The sequence below is a fragment of the Triticum aestivum genome, chromosome 5D (assembly GCF_018294505.1).
Source record: "Triticum aestivum cultivar Chinese Spring chromosome 5D, IWGSC CS RefSeq v2.1, whole genome shotgun sequence".
In the NCBI taxonomy this organism is placed as follows: domain Eukaryota; kingdom Viridiplantae; phylum Streptophyta; class Magnoliopsida; order Poales; family Poaceae; genus Triticum; species Triticum aestivum.
The window spans coordinates 553,800,457-553,811,015 of NC_057808.1; the positions used below are offsets into that span (position 1 = coordinate 553,800,457).

General features: G+C 42.7%; 1 protein-coding gene across 1 annotated transcript; it reads right to left on the bottom strand.

Moving 5' to 3' along the window:
- Window positions 1–286: 286 nt before the first annotated feature.
- LOC123123807 (actin-related protein 2/3 complex subunit 4) lies at window positions 287–5,190 on the bottom strand. The gene is made up of 8 exons (XM_044544435.1): window positions 4,990–5,190; window positions 4,808–4,873; window positions 4,657–4,709; window positions 3,988–4,015; window positions 1,862–1,936; window positions 1,650–1,754; window positions 1,089–1,178; window positions 287–717 (listed from the first exon to the last, which is right to left on the bottom strand). The coding sequence occupies exons 1-8, from the start codon at window positions 4,990–4,992 to the stop codon at window positions 628–630; spliced, it is 510 nt and encodes a 169-aa protein (XP_044400370.1). The 5' UTR covers window positions 4,993–5,190; the 3' UTR covers window positions 287–627.
- Window positions 5,191–10,559: the final 5,369 nt, after the last annotated feature.

Here is a 10,559-nt window from a genome sequence, read left to right on the forward strand (position 1 = left end):
AATTTGGAAATCATCTTGTGTGAAATAAAATCAAAGATGATTTAATTTAGGTTTTCATGATTCACTTAGGTTGGTATCTAAGGCTTGCTTGCAACTGAATCCATTGCAGTTGAAATAATTATTGCGATATCAAGTAATATTTCATGGGAAAGCCTGAAGTCATGGTGTACCATTTGGAGTTGGTATATTGGTCTGTACTCTGTAGCATACAGTGTACTGTATCCATACAAGCACACAAATATTCCTTCAAATTACAGTTCATACATAGGAAGATTCAGAACTAAAATGACGAAAAAGACCTCCAAAGATTTTATTTCCGGGCATTAAGGCTATACTCTGATGAATGCAGAACTCCATTTTTTCCCATGTCTAATACACTAATATTGTCCTCTATCAAACAATTAAGTAGAGTAGAATACACATTCATAGTTAAACCTGGCACCACACTTCTAACAGTTCATCGCTCCTAGCAGGACACACTGTTCCTTGCATTTGTCATCGACCGGGTGCACCAGTACTCCAGAAGCACATTTACCCTGAGGAGAGCAGCCAACACCTCCAGGGAGGAGGCCGAGAAACTCCCAATGGAGAATTGGTCCTTCCGCGATGATAAGTCGGATAGCGAGATCAGATGAACTGCTTTAGGAACTCAGTTGCCACCAGCCGGCCACGTGTGTTCACCGACAGCTTGAGCTCGCTGATCTCCTTGTCAATGTCCTACAACACGAAGAAGCATCTGTGTGTCAAAGCATGTCCAAGACTGGCAACACTTTATGGGCAATTTTTTTTAGCTCTACTGTGAAAGAAAAACATGATCGTGAGTCTTCTGCATTTTGTTCTTCTTCACTTGTAAAATGGGCAATCCAAGACTGGCAACACTTTATGGGCAATCGCCAAGCTGGGCGCACAGCCGTTTCATGATAGATGTACTCTAAAATTATTTGTATAAGGGATTCATTTGTGATTTTAGTACAAACTGCTGAGTGCTTATTTTACATAGAGGCACGTAAGACAAACATTTCAGAAACTACAAACATGTCCAAACTTACTCTTGCTGTCAGCTGTTCATTTACTAGACCTTTACTTACCTCCATAAACTGAACAATGAAATCTATGAGCTTATGCTTGTGCATATCCTCACAGTGGTAGTTTGTTATGAGGAAGCTAATATCATAACCCTGAAACAAAAGAAAACCAAGTTAGTCAGTTTCCAATGGTGTCCTTGGATAATATGCTGTACACTAACATTCCGGCAAGTACCAAGACAAATTTGATCCACATGGCTAATAAACGTTGTGAAAACATCATCAAGATGGAAAACTCGAAAGCTGGTAAAACTTCAGGCAACATAGAGACTACTATTTAGTTGTCCTATTGCTGATATCAAGTTTTTCAATTTGATACTTGAAATTTCCAGTTTCACCACTTAATCCAAGTCTAACTGCTGATCAAACTAAATTCCTAAAATGTGTATACCTTTTAACTTTCAGAGCGGATAGAGTAATTAATTAGAAAAGGCAGTTATGTGTAATCCCCTAGTATCAAGTAGTCCTGCCGGCCCAACTTCAGTTGAATAAAGTTTGTGTACTACTACGAGTAGTCGATTACTAGAGGTACAGAAGTAATGCATGCACACAGTATTGTAATACCTGAACTGGTTTTCTCCTCAACACTTGGAATGCCTCTGCCCTCATCGACAAAAACCTAAGAAACTTCTTTGCAAGAATATTTTCCAGTTCATCTGCCTGCTTAACCTGTCAAATAAGAAAACAAGTATATGATGGCATACTGGATCACAAATGATTGAGCCACAATGTTTTGAAAAGAACTATCATAATATCCACCAGCTATTATTCACTACCTTCAAGCTTATACGGATAGAATTGATTGAAGTCTCTACCAAACACTTCTCGGCTTCATTACGACATATAAGCACCTGTAAGAGGAAATCCTTAATTATGGATCACCATTCTGAAAAAACTGTTTTTTATTTCAAGTTCATCTCCAGAGAAGCATAGTCATAAAGAGATGGTACAGACTACATATGCAAGATATCACCAATTGATTCAGTAGGTTTCAGCAGTGTTAAACAATATGGTTTTCATTAGACTTCTGCTTTATCGCATATGCTCTGTGTCACCCATTTCAGAGTTTTGCAAATACTCCCTCCGTCCCGAATTACTTGTCGCAGAAATGGATGTATCTAAAACTAAAAATGCGTCTAGATACGTCCATCTCTGCGACAAGTAATTCGGGACGGAAGGAGTAGCACATATCAATTTCACATAGGGAACTTTAGTAATACATTCAATAACTTTTGCTATGCCGAGTTATTTAATTATAGGCAAGTGTTCTCAACGCAATAAATAATTACAGGCAAGTATTCTAGAACACAATAACAATATTCGATCCTATACTCTAATATGATATGCATGTACATAAATCAGAAATTCTAGCATGTCGAGTTCACAGCCATTTGAATAGTACAAAATTGAGAAAGTGTGATTTTTCCAGTTTAGTACTATCGTATAGGCATCAACGTTTATGAGTCGACGAGTCGATGAGTCGTTCGAAGGTTGAGACTCATAGACTAATCGTGACTAGTCTAGACTACTGCTGGACTAGTCGACATGGTACTGTAGCTCACAACTTGCAGTAATCAATTACTAAAACCTAGTATTAATATGTAATATATACTATAGAAAGTGCATTGGAGCGTCAATTTGTCCTGCAGATTAGGCCAGTAAGCATATTTCCATGTTGGATCCTTGCTCCTAGTTGGCTTCTTGCAGGATCCTTCGATGGATCATATTGCTCATTGGCCTGAGCTGCAGCTGCTGAATACAATACTTGAGATATTTCCGGCATACACATTGCACTTCAGACCTAAGGATCTTGAAACTGAAGCAAACAAAACGAAATAAGGAAGAGGGCAGGCGGTAAAAATCGAATCAAAGAAGGGAAGAAGAGAAGGGAGAATTTACTTTGCTAGTATGCTTGCTTGCTTACTGCAACCTGATGGACGAGCAGATCCAGTAGCCAGAAGGCAGCAGAGGGAGACCGTAGGGCAGATCTAGGGAGAGCAGAAGCAATAGAGGGAAAGGGCCAGAGCAGAGGAGTGCAGATCCATGAAGAGCATAAGCAATGGAGGGAAAGGGGCAGGGTGGCTGGCTCACTTATCCCCTCCCAATCCCTAAAAAATAAAAAATAAATGAGTCGAACGACTCAAGGTGCACGACTGATCTAGACTAGTCTACGACTAGTCCTTCGACTCCTCGACTCGGCGAACTAGTCTACACGAGATTTCTAGTCGACACCCAGAATGCGACTCATAGACTAGTCTAGCGACTAGTCCCTCGACTCGTAATCAATGATAGGCATCTTGTTTATATCTTGATTTAGGCACCTAATTGGCATCAGTGCTGGCCTATGTTACTTGATCGCCTAGCAAAAGACCAGGTCTTACAAAAGGGAACATTGGAAATTTCATGATAGGACAGGATGAAAGATGAAAGAACATCCACTGTCCTGTGAGGCTGAATTTTGCTTGCCTAAGAACAACGTTAACTAAAGTACTAAGAACAATGTATTCATGATTTCCAGCATAGTCTAATGAAGAGTGTATCTGTTAGAAGTTTAAAATGACACGCAATTACCATATACTTCTTGGGCAGGTGTCTGCAGATATATATTCTACTCACTTCACAATACAGTAAAGAAATTTTAGGTCCAAACTGAGAATAAGTGTTGCCATTCTGAGGAATGAACAATACTGGTGCATACGAAATATTACAAAGAGGCATTCGAAACAATTTTTCCACTACCGTCTAATCACCACAAGATTCTGCAGTTGGGAAAAAAATTGCTGTAAAATCTGTATGAGAAAAGGAGAACGCATGGATAAAAATCATTCATATATAGAACGGAATTACTCTCACAAGATTTTCTTAGCAACATCAAAGAATCAATATCTGAAATCTCCCTTACCGGATTCAGCAGAAGTTCAGAGCTAGTCCTGTAAAAGGAATTAAAAAAGATGATGTCAGCAAAACATGATTTACTCGCATCCATGAACTTCAGGGAGGGGAGGTGTAAACAAAAAGGGAACACGGGCACATGTGAATGCGATTGCAGGGATACAATGGCATATAAACTATCAAAGGAAGCCAGAGATAGTGCCACTATTGTTGTCAAGAAAACGCAGATACTTCAAGCAACCAACGTATCTGTATCGGATACCATATCCGATACTGATTCTTTGACCATACGTCCCCAATACCTCTCAGGCTCTAGTAGTGCCGGTGGGGGGCTCCTTTCCCGGTGCTCCCGCTCCCCTTTCCCCACTATCCTGTATCTGTATCGCGCTCATACTGGTACGCGTAACCGTATCGGTGCAATCTAGATTGTTGTCTTTGAAATTTAGATCCTATGAATAAACTGGAGACATCTCCAGTTTGTTTCTAGCACTAGGTTTTCACACACAAATGCACATACGAAAAATAGAAGCGGAAGGCCGTTATCTTTGCAGGAGAAAAAGGTTGCGTCGATTTTCATCTAAAATACGCAGAATCTTCTACTGGTCTGAACCGAATCACTTACAGAAAGAAGCAACACAAGCTCTGAATAAACGGTGTCCAGGTGAAAGAATTGGCTTACTTGAGCTCCACCTCCGGCTTGTTGTGCCTCTCGACCTCTTGGCAAGGGAAATTCTAGAGGCACAAGGAACAAGCACGCGCGACATTAATTTTCTCTCTGAGCAAATCAAGAAATTGCCGAGCGGAACGGCGATCCTGGAGCTGGTGCGTACCTGCAGGCACATGGCCGCCTCCAGAGTGTTGCGGATGCAGGTGAGGTACAGCCGCAGCGTGTTGGCCTGCGGAGACACAAGAACCCATTTGAACGGAGTCGCGGGAAGGGGAGGATCCGGCAGCGGCGGCGGCGCGCAGGGAATGGGAGGATCTAGAGAGGAGGGGAGGGGAACGGACTCACCATGGCTACGGAGGGTCGCCGCACGCGTGGATCGGCCGAGGGGGAGAGAAGGGATCTGGTGGATCGGGAGCGCGGGGTGGCCGCCGGTTGCCGGAGTTCGTGGGGGAGAGAGAGGGGAAGGCGCCGGCGTCGGAGGCGACTGGCTGGTGGAGGTCTGCTTCGGTACTGTTCGTGGGGCTGGGCCGTGTCCACTATACTAGTCCTGGCCATGGGAAGCCCGGCCCGAAAAAGCCCAACCCAGCCTGGCCCGATGCTGCTCCCGGGCCGGGCTCAGGCCTAGATTTTGAGCCCGATGGCCTGGCCGGGCTGGGCCCAGGCCCATCGTTTTGAGCTTTTCTGAAGGGGCCCGGCCCGAGGCTCGGTGGGCTTTTACGCGTTCGGGCTGGGCTAGGCCGGGCTCGGGCCTAGGTTTTTTGCCTCGGGCTTGGTCAGGCCCGGCCTGAAGCCCGACCCGGCCCGAGGTTTAGCCAGGTATAACTGTACAGGCTGGTGTAGCATGTAGGCATGCTCTTTGTAGAAGGTCACTCGGATTAAATAAATATATAGGTCACTCCCACCTTCTCATGTTGTAACAAGTGGCTTGTGTCCAAATCTCGAACTATTTTTATTGTTGAATTCCTCGCGTCGAGATATTTAAACTAGATTTCATGTTGATAGGTTTTGACGAATTTTTTAAAAAAAAATAACGAAAAAACCAGACCAGAAGCATGTTTTTTTTTCCTTTTTGAAAGAGGCACGACTGTGCCTCCCGTGGAAGTAAATCCGTGCTCCCACGAGAACTAAATTTGTGCCTCTTATAGAAGGAAAAAAAAAAAGAAAACATAACTTTTCGTTCCGAGAGGCACGACTATGTCTCTCGCAGAAGCAAATCTATACCTCTCGCGTAAGAAAAAAAGAGATATCATTCCGTTTTCAAGAGGCATGACTGTGTCTCTCACGGTCGTTTTCCCAAGTTTCCAAGAGGCACGATGGTGCCTTTCATGAAAGCAAATTCGTGTCTTTCATGCAAGGAAGAAAACAAATATATTTTTCCGTTTTCAAGAGGCACCATTGTGCCTCTCATGGAAGAAAAAAAAGAAAACATGTTTATTCATCAATTTTTTGGTCCAAAACTAAGAAAAACTGGGGGGAAACCGAAAAGCCGAAAGAACAAAAAATCATCTAAAAAGCCAAAACACATGCGAAAAAATATCAAAGGTAGCACCGAGAGAGCGACACATGACGGCGGCTGAGAGCACGCCAAAGCCCACCCAGGTGACCCTTGTGGGGCTCCCAAAGGAGTACTTCGTTAGTTGCTCGCAGGGAGAACACTACTAGAGAAAATCCTAGTAATAGCGCTGGTTTTTTGCCTAGTAGTAGCGCGGGTACCAGCGCTATTGCTATGGCGCTACAACTAAACTTTAGCAGCAGCGCTGGTCTACCCGCGCTACTACTAGTGGTACTGCTAAGTAGTAGCGGTGTTGGCTTTGACCTGGGCCACTACTATTCATATGTATTTTATTTCTTTTATTTTATACTGTATTTATACATAGTTATACAAATTTTGATATAGTAGCAATTAAGGGATTGTTACATCATCATGATCATGTTGAGTTATTATATCATTAGTTGGAAGAAACACGGATTAGATCGACTAATCCAACTATGGGTCACATGGATCTAATCCATGTTTCTTTCACCCAATGATATAATAACTCAACATGATCATAATAACTCATCATTATATTCATATAAGAAGTCATACATCATCATCATTATAATAACAACTCATCATCATAGTGATATAGGAACTAGCTCATCGTTTTAGCACAAGGTAGCACATAACTCATCATCATCATGATAACAACTCATCATCATAGTCATATAAGAATTAGCTCATCACCATCATGATGATAACAACTCATAATCATAGTCATATAAGAACTAGCTCATCATTCTAGCACAATGTAGCACATAACTACCTAAAGCCTGCTACTCTCTCGAAGGTAAAATAGCATAAAACAAGTAAACACCTGAATCTCCATTATGGAGAATACAGATGAAACTGTCTACTATTTGTGGGTTGCGCTTGATGTTACCCCCAAGTAGTTCCCTACGATCATTCAGAACTTTTCTCCAGTCTTTGATCATGAGGATGTCATCTCTGTTACGAATTGTGTATGAACTAAAGTGACACGTAGGCCACCTTGGACGTAAGCTAATAATGTTCATTTGACCTTTCATTTCCATAAGATGAGGCACACAATCCGCCGGGAGGTTCTGTTGAAGAACATCATAATAACATACTTAAAAAAATGTAGTTTAGCTTCAGAAGAACGTATGCTAAAGATGCACTGGTGATATAGTAGGAAAAATCTTACCATGATATCTCGATGGATGTTACCGTAGTTCAACACGTGCACTAGTGGCATGTATTGATCATAACTTGGAGAAATATTACGACTTGTCTTAAAATACTCAACATCTTTAATCCATGAAACAAAATGATTTATCTCCTCGCAAGTTAGCTTAGACCCATAAGTGTAGTAGGTTTTGTCTATCAGTTTTCGTGCATTTCTTGAATGTTGGAAATAAGCTGTCAATGAAAATAAGTTGTCAACTATTTTTAAATAAACAATATAAATTACTTAATAAATATGTTTGAGAAACTCACAAAGAGGTAGAAGTGGAAGCGTATCAACATCGACCCAATTATCGATATTATCTTCGTCGATGTCATCTTCAAGATCACCAAGATCGAAGGTGACATGCATACCCTCCTGAAAACCATGCGCCTTGCATAGTGCTTCCCAATTCGAGTAACCAAAATGGGAGTAGGTCTCCGCAATGTATAGCTTTATGGCAAAAGCATAACCATGATGGGTCCTGAGGTGAACCCTCTTTGTCTCTATATTCTCATGATCTTCGAAATCCAGCTTCTCCAAGACATAACATCTTGCATGGCAGGGGATGCACTAGTCGAATTGTAAAAAGAGGAATTACAAATTGAAGAAGCAGAAGGCATGCTTAATTACGAAAAAAGACCCGTTGTCATTGCGTACCGTACAAACATCAAAGGTCTCGTCGAGCTTAATAGTGAAGCGCCGACCGTCTTCCAGGTGAGGCCTGTCGCACAGACTCCAGTCGTCGCCGCAGTAGTCACACTCAGGGATCCTATCGTCCTCAAACATTTCTTATGTTCATAATTCAAAGATTAAACTTCTGAAATTCAATATATGTACTACAAAAACTAAATTAGATCATTATTATTCATCAAGGGTTGACTTTCGGTCTATCGAGTCTTCCTTGAAAGCACTCATCTCACGTGGTGTATATGGTAGGCACTCCCTCTCTGATATATTCGACCGTCGGTGATGGTCGCTCCTCCCTTCGTCCCCGAGTGCATTACACCAAATTGTCTAGCACACGAGAACGAAGGAGAAGCGACCCCCACAATAACAGTCGGAATTCTTCCTCTCTTACATTGCGACCGTCGGTGATGGAAGTTCCTACTTTCATTTGAAAGTGCATTACACCAAAATTTCTAGCACCTTCAAATGAAGAAGAAGCTCCCCTCACGACAACAGTCGGATTCTTCTTCTCTCATATATGGTGGACACTCTCCGTCATTGATTTTTGACTGTCGGTGATGGTCGCTCTTCTCTTCCTTCCCGTGCATTACCAAAAGGTCTATCACGAGAAAGAAGAGGAAGAGTGACCCCCATGACAACAGTCGGCATTCCTCATCTCTTCATATATGGTGGACACTCTCCCTCACTGTTTTTTTACTGTCATGCATGGAACCCCGACGGACTTAAAGTCAACCCAAAATGTCGTTTAATTCTCTTTCCGGCAAATCCAAGGCACTCGATATTTCCTACATTCTAGCACAAGCCATGCTAATATTCACGGAAAAATCCAGCACGACCTTTGCTAAAAAGGATATATCGAGTGCCCGAAATTTGCCGGACCAAAAATTAATCAACACTCCGCAAAACATAGGCCACTCGGAGGTGTTCCCTCCAAACATAGGCCACTTGGGCAAGCACATATACTTTATTTTCCAAATATTCTTGTGTGACAACACTACTAGTACACACCACAACATATCACATGTCTATATCTCCATCATATTTGAGAAACACTAGTACACAACACTAGATATACATGTTTACTCACTATAGACGATGGGTGTCGAGGATGCGGGTGTCGTCGGTGATCTTCTGGGCGTCATCGACCGGCTCGTCGGTGATATACCCTGCGCCACACACGAGCATTTATATAGAAAAATTCAAACTTGGTATGCTCATTGCATTTCAGTGGTTTAGTTTTGACAACAAGCATAACATTTCATTTTTTGCGAAACCATTTCATTTCATTAGGTCTCTCTTTCTCTCTCTCTCTCTCCCTCTCTCTCAAAATTCACTAGGCATCAACTACATCCAAACCTATGAACAAAATTAGTAAACTTTTGAAATTTCTATACCTAAATTAGTACTAAATGTTTTTATGACGAAACTACTAACATTTTCTATAACAACACTATGCCTCAACATTCATAGTACTTTCTATAACGAAACTACTTAAATTTCCTATAACAACATAATACCTAAAACATTGTCTAACATTTCTATAGCATAGAGGAGAGGTGGAAGGAGGGAGGAGTGAGGAGGAGGAGGGAGGAGAGAGAGGAGGAGGAAGGAGGAGGGAGGCTGGAGGAGAGGGAGGAGGGCACGACCGGAGGAGGAGGGAGGAGGGCGGTGGGAGGAGGAGGGAGTAGGGTCGCCGCATATATACCGAGGAAGGAGGAGGGATGACGATGGCAATGCGGTGGCTACGGTGGGAGGGAGGCAGAGTGAGGCAATGAGGAGTGAGGGGACGGAGAAGGTCGGGCACGGGGAGTTGGATAAGGTGGCATTAGCAGTAGCGCTGGTCCAGGGAGCGCGCTACTGCTAAGCCCAATAGTAGTCGCGCGGGTCAGCTGCCAGCGCTGCTGCTAAGTGGGGTCTACCTTCTGGCACAGTGCACACACATAGCAGTAGTAGTGGGTCGTAGGCACGCACTACTACTATAATTTTAGCATTAGTATGGGATTTGCACGCCGCGGTGTACTACGGGTAGCCCCGGTAGGGTGGCGTTGGGACCACTTAGCAGTAGCGCTGCCTGGTTGTCCCGCGCTACTTCTACACTACTAGTTGTATGATACTCTCCAACGTATCTATAATTTTTGATTGTTCCATGCTATTATATTATCTACTTTGGATGTTTTATATGCATTTTATGCTATTTTATATTATTTTTGGGACTAACTTATTAACCCAGAGCCTAGTGCCGGTTTCTGTTTTTTCCTCGTTTTTGAGTTTTACAGAAAAGGAATATCAAATGGAATAAAACTTTACGATAATTTTTCTTGGACCAGAAGACACACGTAGGACTTGGAGACGAAGGCAGAAGAGTCCCGAGGGCTCCACAAGCCCTTAGGATGCGCCCTAGGGGGGGCGCCCTGGCTTGTGGGCCCCACGGGACTCCTCTAGCCCTAATCTTTGGCCTATAAATTCTCAAATATTCCCAAACGACCAGAAGCGTCAACC

Coding starts and splice junctions, on each gene's coding strand:
- LOC123123807 (XM_044544435.1), bottom strand. Junction 1,179..1,649: donor TGAGGAGAAAACCAGTTCAG/GTATTACAATAC, acceptor CTTTTGTTTCAG/GGTTATGATATTAGCTTCCT. Junction 718..1,088: donor TCATTGTTCAGTTTATGGAG/GTAAGTAAAGGT, acceptor TTCGTGTTGTAG/GACATTGACAAGGAGATCAG.